We start from the raw sequence: 27,927 nt of genomic DNA, 5'->3' as shown, positions 1-27,927 counted from the left end.
CCCTGGTGTGTGTTTGAATTAAATCCCATTACGGAGGTCTTCGTGCACAGACTCAGTCCTGGATGAGGCCGGCTGCTTCCTAGAGTTGAGGTTATCTTTTTTGGGGGGGGCTTCTAAATGCTGTCTGAGCTGAACAGGTAGCGTTTGTGTTTGAACCACAAAGACACAGTTTCAGGTTTTATCTGAACACAACCAGCCAACAGCGGTTTGTCTGTTCTCTGGTGTGGCGGGAAAGGAGAGCAACAGATAATCTGGCTCATTATCCAAATCGCACACCTGCTGGGTTCACCTAAAAGTAGATGTACAGTTTTCTTACCTATTATAGATTATATGGTTGCTTATATTTGTTGTTTTTATTTGGTTTCTCTAAATGTTGCTGTTTACAGTTTTATTATCTGGAACAAGTTCTGTGATTTATTCCCTTTTTCACTGTCCTATTATTTGCTCTGTGGATTATTATCATATAAAGTGATTTGAGGACATCGATGTAAAAGAGGAAATGCTCTTTGTTTTTATTTTATTCAATTTCTGCTCTTATTGTGATTTATTGTGATTTAACATTTAGCTGTTCATTGGAGAGAGAGAAAGGGAGAGCATGCAACATGCAATTTATATACTGTTGGTTGGACAAAACTAATCTCAGAGATGATATAAATGAAAATAATCCTCTTTAACTATTTTTTCCCTATTTATTCTTGCGTCCAGAGCAACGCTACAACAAAACGCAGCATGGCGGAGGAGATGGGGTTAGAAAGAAATTTACAAGCCACCTTTTCGATCCTGTGTGTGTGGAAAATATGTAGAAGCCAACCATCTACTTAGGGGCCATGAGATTAAACCAAACACCGACAGTCCAGGCACGTCTCCTGAAGAAATGTTGACTGAACTTGATTTTTGAGATTAAAACGGACCGAATCAGACCGGAGTGGACCGGACCAGACCGGAGAATATGGACCAGGAAAAAAAACAGAAGGAATCACCCTCTGAGATGACTTATTTATGGAGGAAAAACGGACAGAATTTAATATGCCGGTTCATTAAATGTAAAGTATTTCACAATTCAATCAATTAATTGCAGTGCTTTATTAATTTATTTCATCTGTCAAACTCACGCATCAAAGTTTGACCCCTCCCACCGATCCTGCGCTAAACCCCGCCCCTTGGTTACTGTTGCTATGTCAGGCTGTTTCCTGTTGTCTGGAGTTCGGTAGGAAAATGTCCGGTCAGCATCGGTTCGGAGACCAGAAAGGAAAAGAAAAGAGAATAAAGGGTTAAGAAATGTTCTGAACAAATGTTTTTAAAAGGTGGTGACGGTGAAGCTGCGACGAGAAACGTAGAGCAAGGTTAGAAACAGCACAGTTAGCTTGTAACGTAAGCTAGCTGTCCAGCTCTAATGCTAACGTCCATTAGCCTAGCCTAGCTTAGCTTAGCCTAGCTTAGCCCGACTCAAAACGTTGTCTTGGACAGAAACCGCTGCGTTTGGTAGCTCCATCAGAAAGGAAGAGACAGAGAGGAGAGGCCTCCAGCTGCAGTCAGGTAACAGAGAGAGTGACAAGGAGGTTTATTTAAGTTGTTGATGTCCACAGAAGACATCCAAACTCTGGCTACAAGCTAATGTGTGTTCCAGGTGATAATACGGCCACGATGTAAAATGAAGAATGAGCCGATCTTTGTGGAGAAATAATCCAGGTAGGATGAGGATTATACATCGTGGTCATATTCTTATCTGGAACACACACAGAGGTGTGTGTGTTACAAAAACCATTAGAATTGAAACAATGATCAGTAATGTTAGACTAGCACAAAAGTAGCGAGTAAGGAGAGCATCAATAGAAATGTAGTGGAGTAAAAATGATGAATTTTATTAATATTATTATTAAATAAATAATACTCAATTAAATTACAGATACGCAAAAGCTGTACTGTAGTACAGTACTTAAGTGATGTTACTTTGGTTGAGAGGGAAAGCTGATTTACTCTAATTCTGTTGACAGGAGAACTCAAATGACTGCTCGAGCTGGACAATGTCCCACATCAACAGGTTTGTTTTTTTAATGTTAGTCCAACAACACTTGCCTGAGATCCAGCACGGTGCCGGAGTACTTTCAGCCCTGTACAACAGGGATCTCTGAAACGTCACCTTTCACCTGGAAACCTCCAGCGTCCAGGTATTTATTTCAGAGTCACACTGGTTGAAAGTTTGGGTAAAAAGTTACTGAATTGATTTCAAGTCACTTTGTGGATTAAATATTGAATCGTTCTAAATGAACCAAGATCGTCCTTGAATCGATGAAACCATGATTCGAATCGAATCATTGTTAAAGTGAATCGTTACACCCCTAGAAAAAAAGGAATGAAAATTAAACCAAATGACAAGTCCCAGTTATGAACAGATGTAAGTATCAGCGGATATAAAAATAAAACACGAAAGTACATTTTTATGAACCTTCATTGATTATTAACTGTTGAGATGAATAAAACTTCATGTGAACTTGGAGTTTTTATCACTGAAAAGCATTTTTTGTTGTTGCAGTTTTTATTCCCAACTCCCAATGCGAAGAAAAACAAGCTTATGAATGTTCTCATGTTTTATTTACAGTAAACATAAAGAGATCCGTCCCCAAATTAAATATTTATCAGAGAAAAAATGGCTTCTGCTCCAACAAACGGACAAAATGAGTCCAGCGAATAAAAAAAAAATGGAAAACTGCTTTTTCCTTATCATCAAATAATAATAAAAGCAATAATGAATAAAGCCTCAAAGCTAATTTTTAATCTTTGTGTTTGAAAAGTACTATGTAAGTAACATATGGTTTGTTTATCTTTTTCTTTGAGATTCTAATTGTAGTTTTATGTAATTTGTTAATACAGGTTTGTTGTCTTATCTTTTTTGAATGTGTCAAGATGGACTCTTCTTGATCTGGAGAAGGATGAAGCAGTTCAATCTTTTGTGTTATTTCCTGATAATACACAGGAAACATTTAATAAATTATACGCAGAGCAACGTTTCTGTCTGCGGAGAGAAGACTAAACTTGTCCTTTTTGTGCTTATTGTCAGATAGGACAGTGAGCATGTGTGTTGACTGGTGTCGGATCAGGATCCAGTTTTAGGTCTGGATGTGGGCTGTGATGGACTGAAGGTGAAGGTCCTCACAGGTATGATAAGATCAGCTGTTTAAGCAAATATTTCAGTCATCTTTTATATTCTCATTCATCTGTGTGTGTGTGTAACGCCTTTGTACATCTCATTGTCGCTGCTCCTCCCTCATTTTGTGTGTCTGTGTGTCTGTTTCAGTGTGGCAGCCCACAGGTGTTTGCATGCTTTTACATCTATGTTTGTTTGTATAGCTGCATACATTACTCTGCCCTCATCTGCATGAGTGTGCTTCTGTGTGTGTTTTTGTAGTTGTGTGCGTGCGTGTGTGTGTGTGTGTCCCAGCCAGGAGTCAGCTGAAGACCTCGTCCTCGACGCCCACTCGTACTCCCTCCAGCTGACTGGCACCATGGCAACTGAGAGATCCAGCCAGCTGAGCAGGCGAGGCAGCCAGGGTGTGTGTGTGTTCTTGTGTCCATATCTGTGTGAAGGTGGGTCTCAAACCGATTCATCTTTTCAGTCCATGTTTGTATTGTGTACACTGTGTGTGTTTACATATTTGTGTGTGTGTTAGCTCATGACAGTGAGCACATATGTATTTGTGTGCAGGGTGAATGTTCATTTAGGCATGCATAGCTCTGAGTGTGTGTATGTGTGTCTGGAGGCGTGTGTGTGTGTGTGTGTGTGCGCGCTTCGGTCATTGCCGGGTCAGAATGTGGAGTTTTTTCTTTGCCACAGATGCAGCAGACGAGAAATGAAGCTAAAAGAGGCTTCGCCCTTCAACACTGGCACAACGCTGCTATTTCAGACCGCACCACAGGACACACACTTAGACAATAAAGGTCAATAAGTCCGTGCAGTTTTGGGGGGGCCTGGACCTTCTGACCTCCCCGCCTCCGAAAGAAAAAACAAAATAGAGATGAATGATCTAACAGGGAGATTTTGACAGTTGAAGAATTAATCCAGCCAGCTCAATAAGTTACCTGCTGATCTGGAAAAGCCTCACAAAGACACCATTTGTTTCCACACTGGATGAGTTGATTCTGCTAATTGGCTTCTTGTACAACAGATAAAATCCTCATTAGATGGAGGTCAAGCAGTCGGTCTGGTCCGACTGGAGCTGTAAAAGGTATCTGACAAGTAAAGCTGTGAAATTCTCAGATGTAAATATAGAAAATATAGGCACATAAATGCTCCATCTGAAGCCTGAGTAGCTCAGTCGGTAGAGCATCAGACTTTTAATCTGAGGGTCCAGGGTTCAAGTCCCTGTTCAGGTGCTTCACTTTAGCACTTCTCATTATAAACTGTGAAGTTGGACTTTGACATCAACTACCACATTCAACTCCAGAGTTTGAACTGTTTCTTTGTTGTTTTAAAGTTCAGGTCCCTGATCAGATGATAAAATGTTCTCTTTTCCACATTCAGAAGTCTGAAAGAGACATTCCTGCATTATTTGGTCAACTTTGGCACATATAAACTACAGCGCTGCCCGAAAGTGTCCTGAAGGTCACAGTTTGGTTGTGTGTTCAGAAAGCCAAGTCCAGGGTAGTTTTGCCTGCACACGCATTTAAGAAGTGAGAATTTGACTAAAACTGAAGCCTGGGTAGCTCAGTCGGTAGAGCATCAGACTTTTAATCTGAGGGTCCAGGGTTCAAGTCCCTGTTCAGGCGAGCCATCATATTATAGATGATCCTTAAATTAGATGTGCTGATGTTCAACTTGTCTGTCACATTAGCAGGACAGATGGCTTCTTCTCATCAGGGAGCTCCATCCACAAAACTCAGAACGGTTCGTGACTGGGATCATTTGAAACTCATCAGTTTTTCATTGTGCTGTTGTTGAGAAATTGCAGTTTTGTGTTTTTTTTAAAGTTGTCAAAAATGAGCTTGGGGCATAAATGCTGTGACACATGATGCTGGTTCATGCTACATACACAACATAAAGTATTTTATGGGTTGGTGATGTCACAGCCAATCAGAGTGTCTGGATCAGTCCTGAATGTTTCTGAAGTTAATTGTGTTGACAGAATAAAGCAAATCAGATATTTAGAGCTAATTTTTCATCATTAATGAGCAGAACTCCTGATCAGATAAAGACAGAAACTTCAGATTAGCTCTAGAACGACCCAAACACTAAACTAATTTTAATATGAATGCAAAAAAGCAGAAATGGAGACAAAAGGTGACGAGTGGGAGTGAAGAACCTATTTTCTTTTTCAGCGTTGTGGAGAACTGCTCATCTCTGCTGGTCCTGAAGAAACCACTTCCTCGTGCTCCTGCTCTGGGACAGTTCCCCGAACTCTGCAAGGCCTCAGCAAAAATATCAGTGGCGATTTCAACACTTAAAGTTTGTGTGTGTGTGTCAAACCCTTAGATGAGAAAGAGGAAGAAGAAGGGGACAGTTTCACAGGGAAGGAAATCCAAGAGGCCCAACCCAGGACGACCCCAGACACATCTGACAATCCTGTCCAGGGTGGATGAAACTGGATGGGCTCAAAAACACTCCTGTGACAGAGAGGCCGATGGAGGAACAACAGGCAGCACAGTTCCACAGGTTGGAGTCAGCACACATGCACTGTTATAGTCCAAACCAAGAACTGCTGTGGGACTGAGAACCCCAAAGGAAAAAACCAAACCGTACACTAATCTGTGATGCTGCAGTACGACTCCTAATTTATTAAAACGCAGACATTAAAATTATCAGTTCTTTTCTCCACAGTCCTTACAGCACACATATTTGCTGTAATCTGTATTCTTGAATTTAAAATCAAACTAAATTTAACGTGAAAAGAAATTGTGTTTCTCTTCGGGATGTGGAATACATTTACATTTAAAAGATGAATATATGTAGCCAATATAAACTCTTAGAAGACAATAAAATAATATTAAAGTTAGCCTTGAATTTGACTTTAGATCAGCTCTTTCATTATTTCTTTATTTTAGGACTCAACATTGAATAATGTTCAATGCTAACGTTCGCTATTAGCATCACTATATAGCCTCGTTAGCATTTGTTTGTGTTAGGAAAAGCTTCAGCTCTGTTACATCCATAAGTGATGAGGTAATATGTGGTTATATGTGTCAGCTTTGTGTGGACGGAGCCTGCAGTGACTCGGTATCAGAAAGGAATTAGACCCGCTAGCCCTAGCCTTTAGCATGTTAGCTTCTATGGTGATAGAAATGGAAGCCAGAAATGGAGCTTGAGGTGAATTAAAGAACAGATTCAAATGTTGAACTCACTTTGTTTCATAAGTAAACAGTTGTTTAAAAAAAGCGTTTGGATAAAGGACAGAACTTTGCTGCTCAGCTGTGGTTGTTTTGGGTTTTGTTTTGTTTTTTTCCATAAATTTCAACGTCAAGCCTCAAAGTCCTGATGTTTAAAACTGGATAACGTCTGAAGTTGTTGTGTTGAGTGTTCAGTTGGTTTCCCACCAGCTGCCTTCGACGGGCGAACGTTGGCCTCCTGGACAACGGCAGAAAGAGAGAGAGAAAAAGGGGGGAGCGGGAAGAGAGACACGAGTGTTTTGAAACACACTTTCACTTCCCATGGTGGGAGGTTATTTTCATCCTCTCGCTCGAGTTTCTCTTTGTTTTTTCTCTCCATCTCCTTATTCCTTCGGGGAGAGCCGGGGGCCTTCAGATAAGGCACACAGACACAAATCTAACAGTCCACTTTGGATTCAGATCAACTTCAGTTACCTGTAAAAAAACAAAAATGCTCACAGTTGCGTTACAATTTTGGAAATACGCTCATCCAGTCTGGATTTAGACGGGCAGATATTATATCTTACTGGTGTTCATGTTATTGTGGCCTCCACTTAGTTCATGTTCTTCTTTGCTCCCTTTGTCTCTCCACTGCTCTTCTCTGGAGACCAACAAGGGATGTTATGTTTTAACTGCTGGGTCTGTGTGTGTCTCTGTGTGTGTGTGTGTGTTGACACCACATGCTCTCCAAGGAGCCACTATAACAGCCTTCATACACAGCAACCCACCTTTGAAAATGTGAACACATAAACACACCCGTATAAGTCAGGAGAAGAGTCCCAACCGACCTTAAAACACACACACACACACAGTATATATTTATATGTTGTGTCCATTATGAAGCAGTTGTCTGCTCCGGCTCACCGGGACAACTCAGCTGGACAAATGTCTCAATATTCTTTTCATGCCACTCAGTATTCAACGCAGAAATGTGATGATATTTAGAAATTTGCAGTGAAATACCAAATATGTTTGCAAGATAATAAATAATAGTCTTTTGCCAACAGATTCCCAGAAGTCTGCAGACTTGGTTGTGCTCACCTGAAGCCTGGATAGCTCAGTCGGTAGAGCATCAGACTTTTAATCTGAGGGTCCAGGGTTCAAGTCCCTGTTCAGGCGAAACTGTTTCTTTAAGCCCTCACATTAAAATCACTGCAGTTGGACAATGTTGTCAACTACGGCGTTCTTTAAGATGATGTTGGAGCAGATTTTCAGGCTTTTAAGTTCTGGAAGACGTTTCACTTCTCATCCAAAAGGTTTCGTCAGTTCTTTTGTGTGGCTGTGTGGATGGGGGGGGTCCTGGATATTGAACCTCGTGTGGGACTCTCCGTCCTGAGAGCGGTTGACCAATCCCGCCATCCTGCTGGTTTGAAGATCACATGAGCCAAAGTGTGACTCATTTGTGAGTCATTAAGTTACAAAACAAAGAAACGGCAGATCCTTTACCCCCATCCTCACCCGTCTTTGTATCACACCTCAGATAAAGGAGAAAGCTCATGAACTTTGCTGCTGACTCCATCAGTGAGCTGCTGGATTAAAAAAGAGTATCTGCCATCTACCATCCAAGCAGCCAGACAGCCGTTGGAGAAACAAATGAAGGTGGCACTTTTATATTAAATTAGTTTTTTTAAGATGATCTGATGTCCATTATAATTTTTCTGTTATTTTGGTCCTATCTGCTCATCTGAAGACTTTGTGCCTTCTCACTCAGGTTCATTTCAACACTTCAAATGATGATTTGTAAAACACGTGAGTCCCCAAAGCGCCAGTGAAGCAGCTCCAGGTCGGACTGAGCCCCCACCCCCACCACCACCACAGTTTATAAGGCAGGAATAATGAGGCAGCTGAGGACACAGCATAGCAGATACTGCTGTGTGAACATTAACACCAACATTAGTCAGAATCAGTGTGTACAAAGCCGGCTGCAGGAAGAAGACCATGTGAACTGTCAGACAGTGGTGTTCCTCTTTAAGGCTGCTGGAGGATGTTGTGTGTGTGTGTAGGGGGGGTTCAGCAGACTGGGTTCACTGCCAGCTTCCTTATTTTGAAGTGTGTGGCTGTTTCTACGGTAGCCGGCTGATCTCCTGCTGTCTCTGCACGCTCGCTCCACCAGGTTGCACCTGACAGCCGCATGAAGGCAAGACACGGCTGGGACTCAAAGCAAAACAAAAGAAAAACAAAGAAGCGTCTGTTTGCTCATCTCCTCCCCTTCAGATCCAGGTATAACCAGGTGCAATGTTTTGGTCACATCCCATCGTGGCACACACATTATCCCCTCTGTGTGGAGTCACAGCTCTAAAGAAGCACTTTGGGATCAAAACCTCCAATTACATGTCTTAGTTTCTGTAATTTAACTGAAGGGGTCGTCAAAGAAAGAAGCTCTGACATCATTGGGAAGCAGATTGGTTTTATTTTTCATGGGTTCTTTGAAACTGACCTTTGAACCGCACGTGCATTCAAGACAACAACGAAACATGACGAAAGAATTAAAAAAAAGTTTAAAACTTCAAACTTTCTTGATTGAATTTCCAATACAAATGACGACAACAGGATCAGTGTAAACACACCAACACAAACAAGGGAAACTATGGAAGTATATCTCTATATGATTAGACAGTTAAAGGTCCCATTTCCTCATAAAGCTTTATTGTTATTGTATTTTAATCTGCAGTTACCTTGAGCAAACAGCTCAATAGCTTTAATGTGTGATAATTAAATGTCTCCCAGGCTTCAGCCCCTCGTCATTACAAGGTAGCATCTGTTATGTGTTAATTATCTGTTAGAGCCACAGAAACTCTATTGGTCTGCTGTGCACTTGTTGGTCACTTCAAAGTGTAAGATGTCAAAATTTGACTTTTGACACATTTTCATTTCAACAGAAAATGTCTAAAATCATTGAAAATGACCTAAATTGATTTAAAAGTGGGACTATTTTCATGGGACATGGCCCAATTGGATTTAAAGGGAAGTTACTTTCACAGAAAATGACCAAATCATCATCATAATCTGATTTAAATTGATAGGAAATGCCCTCATCTCACTTAAAAGTGGGACTATTTTCTGTCCCATTTTAGTAGAAAGAGTGTAAAATGATCTAATTTCAAAGAAAACGTCCTGACTTGATTAAAAAATCAGATTATTATAATTATTTACAAATTATTTTAAATCCATCCGTATTAATTGATCCCTGTCTGGGTTGAGCTGTAGAAATGAACTTTTTGATGAGATATTTCGTTGTAAAGATAATAAATACTTCGGTCTTCATCTCTGTGAACTTCTCTTTGATTTTTTCTGTCTCTTCTGGCTCCCTTCTTGCCCCGGCAGAGTTACACCCCCTCCTGACATCTGGACACTTCCTGCTTCTTGATCCGGATCTCCTCACCGGCCCGGACCGTCGGTGTGTCGCAGCTTCGGGTCGGTGCTGCTGCAGAAACGGCGGAGTCGGTGGTGTATTTTCTGTCTGTGGGACATAATGGTTGATTTGAGGACGGAGGAAATGAGGCGTAGCGCTGCGCCGTGAGGGAGGAAGGAAGGACGGGCAGGATTCAAACAGGTGTCCGGTCGGCTCCCATCAGCCTGCGGGGAGGAAACCGCCACAAACCGGGACAGGGAGGCCTCTTCGACGGATCAACAACTGAGAAAAAATACGTTTAGGAGGCTTTGTTCTTTTTTTCCCCACATTTTTTTACAATTCACATTTTTTATTCGTCTTTTCTCTCCGTGCGCTCCGTCGGCTCGGCGCGGAGGAGACCGGACAGAAATCCTCCGTTTTTTTTTGTCATAATAATAATAATAAAAAACAGGCAGGCTCATCTGCTTTGTAAGAAGGAAGAGGAAGAGGAGGAGGTGGAAGAAGAAGAAGAAGAAGGGGGAGGCGGTGACCGACGTCCCCCACGGGACAGGCCGGCCGCCCCACGCCGCTAACAGGTGTGTCTGAGGAGGGCACGCAGCTCCGATCTGCACCGCCCGCCCGGTCTGTCAGTCATTGTTTTTAAACCCCCTCCCACCTCCTCCACCTCCTCCACCCCTCCCTGACCGAATTACAACCAAACGTGGGTTTCTGGCGTGGAGTTCAATTTCGGCATCCCGGTGAGCGCTCATTGGTCCCCTCCGTCGGGATCCATCGGTGCGTAAAAGGAGGAAGGAGGAGGTCGGATCCAAACGTCTCGTCTTCTGGCGTTAATTTAAGACCCCCCCCCCCCCCAAAAAAAAAAAAAAAAAAGAAACAGCCAAAAACAAACAAACAAACAAACAAAAAAAAACTAAACAACCAACCACATGGGGTTTGTTCTCAGAGGAAGGCTTTTCTTCAGGAATGGAGGTCGATTAAACATTTGGACTCGTTTTATCGCAGTTTCGGCGGAAATTTGAGCATCTTTTTTTATTTTATGAGGTTTTTCTTTTTTTTTTACCTTCGCCAAATTTCTTGGGAGACGGAGGGAGACGGACAGGCCGTCGGTTCGGTGTCGAACCGGATTCAAAGTGGGCTCGGGATTGTTTCAAGAAATTGTTTTGCTTTAAGTTGTGACTGTTATTATTTTGTGAAATTATCATGACAACGAGAAAAGCCAGCAGCGTGGCGGCCTCCACCGCCTCCAACCACCAGCTCCAGAACCAGCAGCAGAGGAGCCGGAGTCCCGGCGGCTTCGGCGGCGGGGTTCCGGCGTCCGCGTCTGCGGCAGCAGGGGCGGAGATGTTCGGCGAATTTCAAGAATGGTGCCTGCGGACCTACGGGGACTCCGGCAAGACCAAGACGGTCACCCGGCGCAAATACAACAAAATCCTGCAGACCTTACTCCAGGGGGACGAGGAGAACAGCCACGGGGTGTTCCTGCGGGAGAAAAGCAACAACCACATCAACGCCAAATTCAAATTCTGGGTCAAGTCCAAGGGCTTCCAGATAGGGTCCCTGCAGGACTCCAAGCACGGACAGTCGGACCGGCCGGTGCTGTACGTCCCCATCAAGGCGACGGTTAGTGCACCTTCCTCTTTCACTGAGTGTGTCTGTGGTTTGCGTGTGTGCGTGCATGTGTGTCCCGTTTTCATGGGCTACCCTTATTTGCCTGTGTGTGCTGGCCTCAGGCTGTACAACACAACTTTCCCTGGCTCGGTGCCACCACTACAGCAAACACCTGTTCCATCACAGACCTGAGCCTGTTGGTGCTTTTTTATGTTTAAACACTTTTGCACACATTCGTGCTGCCCTTTGTTGATGGCTGTCAAAGGAAAGAAAAAGAGAAGGAATGACAGCTGGCCGTTTCAGGGCATCAGAAATCTCTCTGTTTGTCAAAAAAAACAACAAAAAACTACAAACCCACAATATTCTATTTCTGATGACATGAAACCAAGAAAAGGAAACACCTACAGGCTTTTAACAGACTTGTTCCATGATGGTCTGCTTGACATGTTGAAGAGTCGACCCAGTTTGGTTTAATCCTCCTGAGATTCATAAAAAGGTTGTTTTTTTTTTAATAATCCTCAGTTGGTTGTGTTTATTTATCTCTCCCAGTTTCACTTTTGTCCTGTCAGTCCAGTTTATTTCTGTTCCAAATGACCCTTCTGGGCCGCCATGTGTGGCACCTACTCCCACATCATCACATGCTGTCCTCTGGTGTTTGTTTACAGCTGGAAGAGATTCAGAATTCAGAAGAAACAGATGAATCTCATTTTTAATTTTCTTTTTTTAACTTTCGTGAAGCCGATTTATCGATCCTGCTTCTGTTTTTGAGAGTCTGGAGTTGTTTTTGTTGGCGATGGAGTGACTCCAGACGGGATACGTGTCAGACTGTTTTTCTTCCCTTCGGGTGAGAGAATTTCATGAAAGCTCCTTGTTGAGAAAGTGTGAGGTGTGCTCATTTGTGCGTTTAGGCATCACAGAGTCAGAAATGACAAAGTGCTGAAGATCTTGGACATCCTGCAGCTAAAGAAGGAATTTTAATGGTGATGGTGAGACCAATTAATTACAAACCTGATGCAGTTTGTGTAGAGAGAGTTGTTGTTGTTGTTGTTGTTGTTGTTGTTCTGGGGTCGATTATCATTTTTGCATCGTCGGTTACGAGCAATAAAACAGACGTATGAAGTGTTTCATAAATACATGAAAAGGTTATGTGTTTATTTTTTATCCAAAGAAATTCACATTATTGTTCCAGGCCAGCTCATCTATTACTGCTTTATCATTCAAGATGTACACGTTGAGTCCTTTCAAGGAAAATATACCAAATGTTTTCTGCTGCTAGCTTCTCAGATGTGAATGTTTTAATGGCTGTAGGCATTAGAACACATCAGCTCGTGTTCTGTGAACATGTAATAGACAAAAACTGACTGATAGATAATTAATAATCCAGAGATTCACCCAAATCCGAAAAACAAAAGTTGTTGGCTGTCGGTTGTAGTACAGTTGGAGGTTTGGCGCACGGACTTAGCGACGTAGCTTTAAAGCTGGATCCTTTAGGAGAAGACTCCAATTGCATTGAAGTCTATGGAAAAATGGTCCTAGTTCTATTTGGATTTATCAGCTCAGGAAATGTTTTTCTGATGGCTCCACCTTCTCCATCATCACTGAGGCGTCACTTTCTGCACAGATCAGTGAGCAATACTGATGATTGATGTGTCTCCATTTATTTTTAAACACGGTGAAGATTGGGGATATTTCCAGTTAGAAAACGGTAGAGATGATGTACCTGTTGCCATCTGGACTCTCTCACTTCTGTAGCATGCACTGATGAAAGCCCAGGGCGGATTGTGTAGTCCGGACTCTGCCGGTCTGATCCCACATCGTGACATTCGCTCTGTTTTTACGCAGAACTGTCTGTATTTTCAAGGTGTGGGCTTAAAAACGTGTGTGTGACATGTTGGTGATATTCTGGAGCCAGAAAGTTGTCTTCGTGCAGCTGCAGAATGACACACACACACAGGTTGTTGTAGTGCAGGATCACCGTGGAGACGGGAGGGAGCTTGATGCGATGGTTGGCATGGTTACTGCGCAGCTAATTTCACCCTGTCCCAAATCATTTCATATTCAGAGTAACATCAGGAGGTGAGCAGGAGAGAGGGGATCCTGGCAGAGATGACCGCCCCCCCCCAGCAGCAGTAGATATGAATCTGTTCAGTATCAGTAGATTGTGTTTAGACTGCAGCTCACTGTATGTGCTTGTGTGTCTGTGTGTGTCCCTCTCAGCGGGGATGCTCCTTCACTGCATCATCGCCATGATTGTTATTTGGATCAACATTCGGATCGGTTATTTTTACTTTGTCTTCATATTTAAATGCAATTTAACACACACAAAAATAAAAACCAAAGCAAAACTTCATGAACAATTCACAAGAAAAGGATGCTGCTGTCAGCCTCACAGTCAGAGGGTTGTGGGGTCAGAAATCTCCGACTCCGGATACACACACAGATTTGTTGCTCATCCTCCAGTCGTGTGTTTGCCTGCTACCTGTGGAGCGAGGCGATGATGTGTTGAACTACACAGGAGCTTAGATTTGTTGTGTTAATGGATCAAATCGGCCTCCCGCCTGAGTCACACTGAGAGATGTGTGACCGACAGCAACAACGGCCAATCAGACAGTGAATGTGTGTCTGTGTGTGTTGGTCAGCTGAACCTGAACTTCACCTTCATTGTGGCCTTTGTCTGGCTTCTCTTCGTCAGCTTGTTGTTTTTTTGTGGCTTTTTTTGTGTCTGAGAGGAAGTTAACAGTCAGTTAAAGACAATCTACTGAAACTATGACATCACATTCAGACCTGGCGTGCTTTCATCGACACCTGGCTACCGAAGTTGGGGTGTGTGATGTTTCATTGAGTTTTAGTTTTGGTGTGTCATTTAGATTCATTCGAACCTTGATGAACTCTTCGTCTGTGTCAAGAGATCAAACTGAAAGTTGTTTGTGGTTTTGATGAAGTATGTGATTAGTCAGTCACACACTGTCCATGTGATTGTGTGCGACCTGCTCCGGGCTTCCTCGATGTCTTGTCTGCACATTTTAGACCAGAGCTGTCAAACTCAAGTTCACAGTGGGCCAAAATTAAAAACTGGGACGAAGTCGCGGGCCAAACTCAATATTTATTAAAAAATTGACTGCAACTGTGCATCTTCTCTCCAGATATGTAATGTTAAACCTTTTCATATGCAAACAACTTTAGTTTTGCTTAAACATTGAATCTGGAACAACCAAAGCTTAATATCATTAACACGAGAAATTTAATTTGAAATAAAACACATATCAGTCGTATGTTTCTTATTATGTCTCTCTCCATTTGTAGCCTTTCAAGTTCCTATTTAATGTAAATGTTTAACTGGCCAAAAACAAAACAACCAAAAATAAGAATAATTTCCTTCAATGAAAATTCAACTATTAACAGTCAATGCATGGAGGAGAAAAAGTGCATCAAGACAACATTCATTCAAGCTCAGTTTGCTCTGATTTACTCTGATATTGGTTCGATAGCTGACATCTCACCTTAGATGTAAGTGCCTCGATGTGTGGGTCAGGCTCTGAGCTGAGGAAATCAGCTAACCCTAACCCACACAGAGAGCCTTTGAGCAGCCTGGGGAGCACCCACAGACTCATACTTTGACCTGAGCGTGTCACCAAACTAGAGGTTGGCTGGTGCACGAATCTGCGTTTCTGGGCTTCAAAGTCGGCAAATCGCTGGGTAAACTCTGAGTTTTTCAGCAAACTGAGCACTAGGCAACACGGCAGGTGAGATAACTTTGTCCAGTGTGCCTGGTAGAATGGATGCTAATGATTGTCAACAGAAACGGAGGGGGCACTGAGCGGTCTCGGCTGACGTGCCTCCACAAAGCATTCTGGGATTTGTAGTATTAGCGGTGTATGCGCTATATACTGCCGGGCCAGCTTGAATACATATTTGGAATGATCACGTGAGCCACATTTGGCCCGCGGGCCTGAGTTTGACACCCATGATTTAGACAATCATCAGTTTAAAGATGTGTCTGCTGCGCTGCTTTAAATAAATGTGTGCAATTTGACCAGTTTGTTGTTTGGTATAAAAGCTCAGTTGAAAGAAAATAATATGTTTCACAAATCGTTCAAAGTGAAACATAGTGGATGTTTTTTGAGTTTGAATTAAGCTCGAGGGAAAATACATGTATTCTGTCAGGGTTGTTCTTTAGAGCTGAACGTCTGATGTTATGAACTGAACGTCTGAGGTTTTAACAGATCTGACACTAAATTATGTCACCGTTGTTATGGATCCTTTATTCTTCTCTGTAACTTTACTGATCAAAAGATAAATTTGCGGGTTAAGAATGTGTTTAGCAGATTAATGATGATTGAAAAGTTAGAATTGGTATAATTGTGTTTATTCCTGAGGTGTGAGTCACATGTGTCGGCCGTGGCTTTTATTTTGGCGTCCATGTTAAATGGAGGCACATTGTACGTGGTGCAACAAGATTTAGTCAGAAACAGAAATGTCTCAACTTTGGCTTTACTTTTTTATGTATGATTTGTGCGTCTAATAGGAAAAAAACGAAACAAAACCATAGTTTCTACAGTGTGTCAGGGCTGAATCCGATATATGTGATGGACATTTTGATTAATTAATCACCCTGTAAACTGCAGCAAAACAACAACAGCAACTGCGACGCACACTTCACGGATCCAGTGTGTTTCCGTGATGAAACGCCACAGCCACCGTGGTGACCTTGTTTCCTGTTCCTGCTCTGACTCCCACTGTTTTGACTACAGAAGGCTTTGTTTCTTTAAAAATGAGGGGTTGACTGATGGGAAAACCTTCCTTCAGTTACTTCAGAGGGCACTTTTTAATTAGCTTAATTAGCAGAGCAGCCGCCCATCTGGCTGGTGGGGGAGCGTTTGGTTTGAGACCTGGAGCAGAAACTTGTCCTGAGGTAGAAGCAGAGCCACCGTTTATGTAGGAGTGTGTGTCTCTTCTCATCTGCCTCGTTTAATGTCATGTAATGTTAGAGTGGTTAAAGTCAAATCAATTTGTATTTCACAACAGAGGTTAGCTAAGGGCGCTTTCACCTTCTTGTTGTGATATTATTTGCAGGGACTCAACCATTTCCAACCAGGATGAAGTTTTAGGCTTTGGTTTTGGCTTCAGGGATTAAAAAGTGTGTTGATGTTTGAGCAATATCATCTTCACGAAAGATAAAGATAGTAAAGACGGATAATTAAGAGTCAGACAATCGGGTCGTTCACCCGAGTCACGGCTGTGTGGATTGTGCAGCTCTTGGCTTATTTGTTCTCACTTGTTTATTTTAATTGTGTTGTATTTTGGATTTTTTGTGTGATCATCTTCACATTTGATGTTAATTGGATTTCATTGGTTCATGGATTAATAACGTTTCTGTCTTTCTTACTCTTCTGTTGCGTGTCGCTCCAACAGTTTCTAAAAATGCAAATACAAAATACAAATATACAGTTTAGCAGCTTGAGCGGGGATGGGAACTGAAACTCAGTCAATCACAGATCACAGAGTTGATGTTTATTGGTTCTGCTCTTCGTTCTGGAGAAATTAAGGAAAGAATTAAGAAAATTCCCTGTTTGACATAATTCCACGAATGTTGCCTCATATGTTTTTATCACACTAATGTAACACAAGCACACGCAGACCCTGCTGAAAGAATTTAATATTCAAAAGTACGGTTGCCCTTGTCGCCATAAGTGCAACAAGCTTTTTGCATGTGAAGGTGGACCCAGGAGCATCTGTGCAAACGTCGAGTGAAGATCCGTCGCAACCGAACAGTTTTTCTCAGTTTGACCTCGAGCTTCATCAGCTTGTCTGTTTTCCAACAAGTAAATTATCCGACTAAATTATACGAAGATGGTTTAATGATTATACGTGCATCAGTGATTTGATCATAATGGCGCTGCTGCAGATTCAGCCGTGGATGTTCGCTCATTAATGGACTCCATTTGCGTTTGAATTTCTCCCTTTGTCCTCTCCAGCCTTTTTGTTTTTTGTCTTCTGAAGGGAGAAACCGAGTTTTACTGCATCATGCAAAGACATCCAGATCTGACAGGGAGCGTTTCCATCACCCCTAATTCAGAGAGTGCTACAAAAAACCAGCGAATTTCGAACCCCGTATCGTCAAAAAAATGTTTTTAATGCTTTAAGGTGGTTTTCCAGAAACATTGATATAGAAGCGCTAAAGGGTAGCTGAAACACCTTTTTCGTATTTACTCCTCAGCGGACGTGACATACGGGGTCTCATGACCAGCTGCTGCCCATACTTTCATCCATCTTCCTCAAAGTGGGGTTTCGTGGGACGAGAATCATGAGAGAATAGACTTTGTGAGAATCACGGTTCATACTCAGAACACCCCTCAAAGGAAACACCTGCAAGTTGCAATTGTACTTTTGTGTTGCTTTTATATTGTGAAAAACTGTAACGGAAACAGTAACGGCTACAGCGACTCAGGATGAGGGCAACTTTGCAGTCACGGCCTCAGCTGCTGGAATAATTATCGTAAAGCTTAAAAAAAAAAAAAAGAAGTTTGGCATTGGATGCTTGAAAACAGACTCTGTAGGCCTTTCAGGCTCCAGTTAGAGGAGGAAACACTGAGTGGTTTGTTGGGACTAATAATAGTTGGTATCTAGACGCTGGTGTCAAGTACATGTGATGACTGCTTCCCCCTCTCTCTCTCTCTCTCTCTCTCTCCGCTGGCTGCAGTTGGAGCAGGATGAAGCAGAAACGTGTGAACAAAGCGTTCATCAAAAAAACGACGCAGCCTTTTTTGCTCTAATGACCATCGGGGGCGACCTCTCTGAAGTCTGAAAACTTCTCGCTTTGTTTATCAGCTCAGGAAAGACTTGCGAATGAACTTCTGTTCTCCATCTCTTATTTCTGTATTTCTAAACAGATTACGTATTAAAATTTAAACCCTGTACAGGAAATTATTATAACACCGACTCCAGTGGAGGTTCGTGTGGCAGACGTGATTGCAGCTTGTCCTTCATTTTAAATGATGCTGCAGTATCGACGACATCTCTTTGAAGATTTGATTTTTTTCAAATTGCTGCTCAGTCTTTTTCCCTCCCGGCCGCTTGTTTGGTTAGTTTAGTTTGACTGCATGAGAACAATACCCACATGGCTAAAAGCTGCTCCGAGCTGCGTTGACTTGGAAATGACTCCAATAAACCAGGCTCATCTGTGCCGTTATCAGCGCCGGAGTGGGATGGGAAATGGTATGTTTAGGTAAACAGATGGATGAATGAAACCTCTGTGTGTGTGTGTGTGGTCTGTTAGCTGCAGCACAGACAATTTGACACAGTGTAGGATCATGAGAGGAGGAGGAAGGATGAACCAATGGTCTGCTCACTCACACACACACGCACACACAAACTCGATAAGAGTGCTGTCGTGTGCATCTGGGAGTTTGGCTGTGTGTGTGTGTGTGTGTGTGTGTGTGTGTGTGTGTGTAGAAACAGTGGCAGCTTAATTGGGGTGGCCCCTTCTATCAGGTCCCAGTGATCTCTTCTATCTCAAAGAGCCCCTTATTCTGTCATTATAAAAACCCTAAATTGACAGGAATTGGTTGGACTCTGGTGTGTATGTGTGTGTCCTACCCTCCCTTTGACCCTAACCTGTCATAAGCCTGTGTGTGTGTGTGTGTGTGTGTGTGTGTCAGAGGTTATATGAGGGCCAAATTCTGGGTGAAGCTTCGGGCACAGAGCTCTGAAACAATAGACACATAAAAATGAAGAAACTTGCACAGAGGAGTTTTTTTTTTTTAAACTGAGGCCTCAGTGCCTTCTGGGTAAAGTTAGCGCCCCCTTTGTTAACCTCGTAATGGCTCACGTTTCGGCCTCAACCTCAAGTAGAGAGCTTTTAATCCAACTGAACTTTTAATTGTCGTATTTATCTGTAAACGTGGTTCTGCTCTTCTGCTCTCTCTAAATCTCACCAAGAGCTGATGATCATAACAACCTCATAAATACAGATATTTATGTGTTGCTGGATCAGGTCGGTGCTTTTAAACCATTTAACTGTCTGAGCTCACAGAAGCCTGTGTTGCTGAAAATCACATCGTCTTTAGAGTGTTATTGCTCCACGTTGGTTGGAGCTGGAGGTGTGTCGTTGTTCAATCAGACTGATGAATGAAGTTGGTTCAGATCTGGATCAGTCCGATTCTCTGATTCCTTCTGTGTGTTTATCCGTCCATTCTCATCCTCCATCTTTGATACTGACATCTAGAGTCATGTCGCTATCTTGGATGGTCCTATTGGCTCCGGTGGATGATGTCACAGCCAATCTCTGGATCAAGTCTCTGGATCGGTCCTGTATGTTTCTGAGTTTATTGTGTTGACAGAATAAAGACAGTCAGATATTTTGAGCTGATCAGATAAAGATAGAAATGACCCAATCACATGAGTGGAACTTTTCTTTGGTCGTTCTGCTTTACACAGATCGTCTATAAAATTCAATACCTATTTGCTTCTCATTTTACAAGCTATCATTCCCTGTTACAGTGAACATAAGTCTTTATTGAGTGACATTTATATTTAGTTTAGGTTGTGCTGATTCTGAATATCTGCAGCATTACCTGACATTTCCAAAAAGGTCAATTTTATAGTAAAAGCACTTTGTCTTAATGTGGCTCTAAAAAGATCCTCATCTTTTTCTTTCATAATTGCTTTAAGTATATTATTATTATTATTATTATTATTATTATTGTTGTTGTTGTTGTTGTTATTGTTATTACTTCCTTTTTAATAGTTTGTATTACAGAGATTTATGGGAGAATAGCCTGTAGGTTTAGTCAACTAAGGCACTTTGCTTAAGTTTGGGGAAACATGAAGATTTTCTTTTAAATGTGAGTAAACCAGTTTCTACTGAAGTCACTGTGAACTTTAATCACTCAGAGCTCGATTCAGTTTTTCAAATTTGGGATAAAATGTTCACCTGGACTCGAAGATGAACTGATCAGGCTTTAGTTGTTAAAGGTCGGAGGTCAAGATCATGGTTGCCCTAATGTTCCTGTGAATGCCTCCAAGGGGACGTTCATTACATCTGCCACACACATCCATTCAGCGATGAACTGATTAGATGTTGGGGGGGTTCAAAGGTCAACATTCGACTGTTCCTGGATTCACTGCAATGAACAATTTCTGCACGTATCTGAAATGTGTCTGTCGAGACGATGCTGACTGTTTAAACTTTAATTCTGCCGCTGATTGGCCTGCTGTAGTTAATTTAACTCAATAACTGGACTAGCAACAACTCACAGCAGACAAACTGTCACTTGTTAAAAGTTCCCTTTTATAACCTTTTTAACATTTTCAACAGTTGGACAGCGCAGTGATGATGTTGATACTGTATGTTATACATTTTGATATTATAGTTACAGAGACAGGAGGTCATTACAGACTCTGATGGTTGTCATTCAGGGTGTCTGATGTTGTTTTTGGAGCAGACAGGAAGTAGTTGGTCAGGTGACGCTTGGCCGTCAGCCATGATGATTCCCGCTCTGTGTGTGTGTGTGTGTGTGTGTGTGTGTGTGTGTGTTGTCGGTCTGTCTGAATGTCTCTGGGTCAGTAATTAAGGTTGCACTTAAACATATTTAAGACCACAAACGAACACACACACACACTCAGAGTTGTTGTCTTTGTTTGTCAGATCAGCGCAAGTGTCAGGTGTCTGGAAACACAATGGAGGCTACTCCCCTGTGCCGGAGTGTGTCGCTGCTTGAAAACAGAAGGGTCGACTGACTGTGTGTGTGTGTTTTGTGGTCAGCTAAATCTCCTGCTTAGCAGCTGTGTGTTGCTAACTGGTGGGGTAATTATGTGAGTCCTGAGAGTGTGTGAGTCTACGTGTGTTTGTGTCATTTATTTAGGATGAAATTAATAATAATATTTCAAAGCTCTGTGTTTTTGATAAAGTAGTTGTGTGTTCACAGGAACCAGATGTGGTCTGGAAATGGTGTGAACCTCAGCGTCTCTTTTTCCTGCCTGTCATGTGCGTTTCTGCCAAAACAGCTGATGTTTTCATTGTGTGACGTTAAACCAATGCTGGGGATCTGCGAATGCCAGCCTTTTTTTTTTTTTTAATGTGAAATAAAACTTCTACTAAATCCTTCAAACATTCAGAGCAATGTGCAGCAGATTTATTTCTCCGCACATGTGCTGGTCTGTGATCAATCAGTGATCTTATTCTGACAAAATCAGGTGGCATCATTTTTCATCTGTCAGGAAGGCTAAATGCATTATGGGAAATGATTTTTGTTCATTCTTAGCGGGAAAAAAAAAGTTCAGACAGTGAATAATGACTGAAGAGAGGAGATAAAGAAGCTGGTTATATCAGTTACCTGGATCAAAACAACTAAAACAACCGAGAGGATTCAGACACTGACGTCGACCTGCCAAGCTCCCAATAAACAGAAAAGGGGGGAAGAAGCCAGCATCTCTGCTAACATCCAAACTGATGATGGTATCTTTATTCCTCAGCCTCTGATGGAGACATAATTAAAAAGCAGCAGAGATCCGTTTTCAGCACAATCTGACTTCTTTTTCCAAACAACTGTGTTCAGTACAATGAAGGTTAAAAACCTTTCACCGTTGGATTCACTTTTCAGACCCAGAGTCTGCTTCTCTTATTGTCTTTATCCTGAAGGTCTCATTGAAACTGGGAACGCCGGAAGCCGGATTTACATCAAGGGGGCGATTAGATCAAAGGTTTTGTGGCTTTCCTTCTCGTTGAAACTGTGACAAGTGAAAAAATCAGGAAGCGTTCGCACATAATTGCACTGTTGGCCATCTAAAATAAGTCTTGCGAAATTAATGTGTTGTCAGTGTCGCGCTAATTGACATCTGACAACAGAGTCCTTGCTCGCTAAGTTTCATCGTCAAACACACTTAAGGTTAATTGGTAGGATAAACGTGGCGTCTGTTCTCACACGGCTGAAGAACTGAAAAGTTCTCAAGAGAAGTTTTTTTTTTCTTTTTAATTGGTTGGATAAAAAAAAAAAAAAAGCCAACAGAACGTGACTTCTTCTGCGGATTGTGCTCAAAGTCTTAATTGCTGTGGATGAATTTAGCCGGTTGCCATGTCGTCAAGCATCCAGCAGTAAACACAGCTCAGCGCCTGGGCCGTAAATAGAGCCGCAGCTCGTCTGCGTTTAAAGTGATGAACCCAGTCACTCGTTTTGTAACCTCAGCTAATTAAAAGTAATGAACTTAGTCGTATCTAAATACACACTTTCACTTCTCAAACCTCACTGTGGTCGCTTTTTTTCATTATTTCTGTGAGAGGTGGAATAAAAGGAGATTTTAATTAAACTGCTCACTGAAAAAAAAAAAAAAAAAAGGATTAAAAAAAGATTAAAACACAAATATGTTGACAGATATGGTCCTAAAGTAATTTATTCGTGTTTTCCTCCCTCCTTTTCTGTGAGCCACATTTTTGTTTTTAATTAAACTTGTACGTGTGTGAGGACGTGTTCATCCTGTAGTGGGTCATGTAATCCTTTGGTGCTTGTTGTAAAACATAAAAATATCCCAAAGCGATGAAGGCGATTTTCGGTAGCTGTTAATCAGTTTGAGTCTAACTGAAGGAAAAGATGGAGAGCAGAAAGGTTTAAAAAAAAAAAAAGAAGTTTCCCTGCTTTGTTTGGATGTGTGTGCATCACACACACACACACACACACAAGTTTATTTTTGTTTGACGGCCTGTTGCCATGGTGAACGGCTTCTTCGGTCACAGAGACGATGGGAAGAAATTAACACCAGTCTTAATTACACTGCAAACCTTCAATTTCCACCTTCCTCCTCCTCCTCCTCCTCCTTCCCATCATGCCCCTCTTCCACCTGAACGCAGCCTGCATGTTAACGAATGAGACCAGTCAGTCGCAGCCCGCCCTTTTAGATAATCAACACGTCCGGCGTCCAGATTTGAAAAGTGCAGCATCCAGCCTGGAAAAAAAACAAGACAAAAAACTAAAAACGATTTGGCTTTGTGTTGCTGCCATCATGATGTGCACTTTCAGTGAGAATGTTGTTTTTGATAAAAAAATGACGTCTTTGTAGCACCAAAAATATTTATGCTAGCAAAGCAAAGTTTCCCCCTTTGGTTAAGTTGCAGCTCTTGCGATTTGGGATATTATATTTGGTCATGGTGTGATGTTTTTTTTTTAGGGTTAGGATGTCTGAAGCCATTTTTTTTTTTTTTGTAAAATTGAGCCGTTTTTGTCTCTTCGTCTGCAGCTGAATGTTCATCTGTTCACACTTTTTGCTCTTTAGCTGCTTTCTGTGCTGAAGAGCAATCGGACGAGTCGACTGAACTGAGCTGCTGTCACTAATTTCACGGTCACACTTTCTGTAGGTTTGTGTTTTTCCCATAAATCACTGAAAATGTCACCAAGAGCTCAACATATTCAGAATCCACACAACCTCAGCTAATTACACATGTCGTGGAAAAAGACTTCCGTTCACTGAAATACAGGATGTGATTAAAAAAGAAGAAAAGAAAAGAATAGAAAAATGGGCTTTGAATTTCCTTATTTCATTGATAAAAAATCTGTAAACCATAATAACCAGCTTGAGCTCGTTAGAAAGCAGATTCTCAAATTTAACATCTCAAAATTTGATGTAATATTTGGAAATATTTCTATCTTTGCGTTGAACGAAGTTAACGTTTTTTCAGCTACTCTGATTGCTTCATTCTTTCTAAACAACACCGACAGACATTTTTAAAACGTTTCACCGCTCATCATCATTTAAATGTTAAAGTTTAGTTTAAACAATTAAACATGAACTGTTTTTGGTTTGGAAGGTGACAGATGTTTTGAATTGGAAAAAAAATGCATGAACTCAATTTTAGTTCATGTCATTATGATTATATGGTTTATTTAAGGAGCTCCAGTTACCGTGAATCCACCATTGAAATAAAAAAGCAAACTCAGCTCAATAATGATTTCTTTTCCGAGCAGCCTGTCTGTTGATGGTGTGAATGGTGCGACTGCTCAGATCATTCTGTTAATGTAACACAATGTTCACACAGCTGACACTCAGTCAAGAAAATACAATCAAATGGTATAAAAACAGAATTGACTGAATGACTTTATAGCTTCTGTTGGTGAAGAACACATATCAGCCTCCTAAAGCCAAAAACTGATTTTTTTTTTTTTTTTTTTTTCCCTTTTCCAATCCGGTGCAGTTCTCAGAAAGTCTGCAGCTTTTAGAGGAACAGCAGTGAACGTGTGAAAAGTGTGAGTCTGGACCGACGGTCTGAGAGGTGGGGCGTCCGTCCAGCTCCCGTGTTGTTGTGCCGAGGTGCTCGCTCGCAATATGCTCTAATAAAAGTTGGCAAAACAAATCTGCCAGTGGGAGGAAATTACTGACCGCACTCACAGACGGTGAAACTCTGAGGAGATCAACGCTCTGCCGGAATCTGTCCATCAAATGAAGAACTGCAGCTGTGTTTATTCAGACCGAACCTTTTAAAGTTTGTGTGCTGGTCCTCCGTCGGACCGACCTGGTCCAGTCGGCCACTTTCAGAAACTTCTTTAAAAGCCTCCTGAGTATTGCGATTGTTGTTTCCTTTCCTGCCACCTAAATGTCTGAGCCGGAGCTGACCTTTTCTTTCTGATCTGGATAGGTCTGTTTCAGAGGAAAGGGGAGATTTTTGTGGTTTAAACCGAGCTGGTCTCTGGCAGGAGGAGGAGGAAGCACAGGGAGATGTTCTTCTGGGACAATGGGCTTCTCATTATCACATCTCTCCTTCTGCTTGTTCATCCACCTTCCCCCTCCAAAACACACACCAAGCCTCCCTCCGGCTTCCCTCCGGCTTCTCTCCAGCTTCCATTCCTCCCCACAAATCTACCCCGCCGCCACTGAAACCTTCCTTATTTCCCACAATGCCCCTTTCTCTGTGCTGCTGCCAACAAGGCTGGATAATTAGCTCAGTTCTTCTCAGATGTGCGAGTGTGTCCTTATGTCTGCAGCGGTTGTAATCAACACCATCAGCAGCAGCAGCAGCAGCAGCTTTGCAATCATCATTACCACAATCATTACTGCCATAATAATAATAATTATACTGGAAACATCTTCATCTTAACTGTTATATTTGATATAGACTGTCATGTTGTAGAAACAGCTCATTTCATGTTTCTACTTCGTCATCATCTGAATCTGAATCTGTGCGACCGACAAAAACTGTAGAACTGATGAACACATGAACAAACAACATGCAGGTGAAGTGTTCTCAGGTGTCTCCGGCCCCAGTCAGACCAGGTCTACCCATGACATCAGATCTCTCAGACGGCGTTCTGAGGAGGCAAATTTGTCCCGACTCAGTTTCAGAATGAACTGAAAATATTTTACATCGATTTTTTTTTTTCCTTTGTGATGTCTTGTCAGCATATCATCACCGATCGATCGGTTCATATTGATTCTCTTTTTCTATTATCAAAACTGAGACTGAAACCTCCTTTCATTGTCGATGATGCTTTCAGCCCATCCTCCTCCTGATCCTGATCCTGAACACTCACCTGCTGTTAAACCATCTGACACTCGGATGCTTTGAAAAAACAAACTGTAGTTCCTCACTGACGTAATTAGATAAGTTCTTCTCGTCAATTTATGAAAAATAGTTAAATGCCAACAGATTCGTTCTGACACACATGGAGGCTCTTTTTACATTTTTTTTTACATTTAATAACTTTTTACGTCGAACAGCGAGCTGCTCTGAGATCAGCACCGTGAATCAGGTGGAACGTCTTGATATGATGTTGTCACCATATCTGATGCTCGAATGTGTGAATGTTTTGAAGCAAAAAGACTTTGAGGTCCAGGTTCCCCTCCCGGTCAGCGGGACTCTTTGGGATTTCTCTTTTCTAATCCTCGAGCTTCAACAAGAAACCACCTTTCCTTCTCTGACCATGTTGCATCTCTGTCTCTGTCATGTTGGAGAGGAGCATCAGCCTTACCGGACTCAGTCCTCCCCCCAGCTCCTGGTCCAGGTCTTGGTAGGCCTGTCCGCCTCAAGGGTCTGCACGATCCACTTGGACACATCTCCTCCAATGAAGTTTTCTGACATTTCCATCCCTGCAAACGAGACCATCTTAGTCCAGACTGTTGTGGTCTGACGTTCCCCCCATTTCTCTTGAAAAACTCATCTTTTCAGAGAGAACCTCCTCCACTAAAACTTGAACGTCCACCGAGCAGTTAGTTCGAGTTTCTGCACTTATTTCATCGACGCAGGATTTAATACTTAGAACAAAATCCTCGGCTGCACTGAAACTGGACAGATGCAGCTTTGGATAAAAGGATCTTGGGCCTTTTTTACGATTGGAGTTAGATAATTTTAGTCCTTTAGATCTGAAAAGGTTTGAGAAACACCAGTTCATGATCAACATAATAGTATTATTATTTACAGAGAAGTTGACAAACCCCTCAACACACTGACAAACTTTCTAATACGCAGTCGTTTAAGAACGCTTACTCGACTCTGGTTTATCTGATCGAGCTCACTTTTTAATAGAAATCCACTCTGTGTTACCTGTTGAGCCCTCTGAGGATTGAAAATGCCATCCTTCTCTCCTCACATCAGTCTCCTGAGTCAGAAGTCTGATATTTATCAGTAAACTTTATAGTTTCTGCAGTCTTATCACACACGGACTCTTCTTCACTGCTCTGAAAGCCGACTGTGGCCCAGACAGGAAGTTTTGCAGTGCAGCCAAAGGCAGCAAAGGTGGCGAAAGTCAAACAGGATAGTGAATGATTCTCTGCATCCTTTCACGCAACACAACAATGACAGCAATTATAACACATCAACACAGCATTGGTAGCGCACAGCTGTTGGCTTCTTTCTATCAGGTCAGTGTCAGCTGATACAGGTTCAGGTATCAGGAGGGAAACTGTCTCCAGTAATGACGCAACCAGGTATTTTTGTGTGTTTGTGTGAAGTCGAACTGCGCCCAGACTTGTTTTTTTTTTTTTTCCCCCCCGATACGACACTGTGTGTATTAAATATCTATTATATTGCCAGATCAGTCTCCTGTCTAGCTGCTGTTGTGTGTCTGTGTTGATTTTGTGTGTGCATACGTGTGTCTGCACGTGCACTGTAGGTGTGTCAGCAGGCTGTGTGCGTGTAACTGTCTCGGCTGCTTGCTGGAGGCTCAGCACACACTTTGTGTGAGCTTTGTGTGTGTGTCGGGTGGAGGGGGAGAGGATGAGAAGGCGGGTGGCTGGTGGTGGAAGGGGCAGTTAGCTCTCGCTGAATGAACCCCATGTGTATCCTAGCAACAGCTCCGGTGTGGAAATGTGATGGAGAGACGAATGGAGGGAAAGAGCCCACAAAAAAAAAAAAAAAAAACATAAATAAAATGAAGGAAATGAAAGAAGGAGAGAGAGAGAGAGGCTGACAATGTGTGGAGGGGCAGCTGGTCAGGAGGAGGCTCAGATATTAAGGTGAGGATGACGATGTTGAAGAAAAAGGATCAATTTATCTGAAAAATTGATGGAAATCATCTTTGTAAAAACTTTGCTCTTCAAAATTAAAGACAAAACGCTGAGATTTTGGTTGAGGGTGAAATATGAACATCAGTGTGACGATTAAACAGATATTATTATGACACTCTGGACAA

The 27,927-nt window shown here is 42.1% G+C and overlaps 1 protein-coding gene and 3 non-coding genes across 4 annotated transcripts in view; all 4 read left to right on the top strand.

Annotated features, from left to right (window-relative positions):
- The first annotated feature begins 4,298 nt into the window (after window positions 1–4,298).
- Window positions 4,299–4,371, top strand: trnak-uuu (transfer RNA lysine (anticodon UUU)). Its single transcript has one exon. It is a non-coding gene; the product is annotated as a tRNA-Lys (tRNA).
- A 320-nt stretch (window positions 4,372–4,691) lies between these two features.
- trnak-uuu (transfer RNA lysine (anticodon UUU)) lies at window positions 4,692–4,764 on the top strand. Its single transcript has one exon. It is a non-coding gene; the product is annotated as a tRNA-Lys (tRNA).
- A 2,639-nt stretch (window positions 4,765–7,403) lies between these two features.
- trnak-uuu (transfer RNA lysine (anticodon UUU)) lies at window positions 7,404–7,476 on the top strand. Its single transcript has one exon. It is a non-coding gene; the product is annotated as a tRNA-Lys (tRNA).
- A 2,231-nt stretch (window positions 7,477–9,707) lies between these two features.
- Window positions 9,708–27,927, top strand: part of LOC115046719 (nucleolar protein 4-like) — a 102,826-nt gene continuing 84,606 nt past the window's right edge. The window contains exon 1 of the mRNA XM_029507276.1: window positions 9,708–11,329. Within this exon, the coding sequence (XP_029363136.1) occupies window positions 10,910–11,329 (420 nt within the window). The 5' untranslated portion in view covers window positions 9,708–10,909. The remainder of the gene's footprint in view (window positions 11,330–27,927) is intronic.

The sequence above is a fragment of the Echeneis naucrates genome, chromosome 7 (assembly GCF_900963305.1).
Source record: "Echeneis naucrates chromosome 7, fEcheNa1.1, whole genome shotgun sequence".
In the NCBI taxonomy this organism is placed as follows: Eukaryota; Metazoa; Chordata; class Actinopteri; order Carangiformes; family Echeneidae; genus Echeneis; species Echeneis naucrates.
The sequence above is the reverse complement of the archived record's forward strand: the minus strand, read 5'-3'. Positions and strand labels throughout refer to the sequence as shown.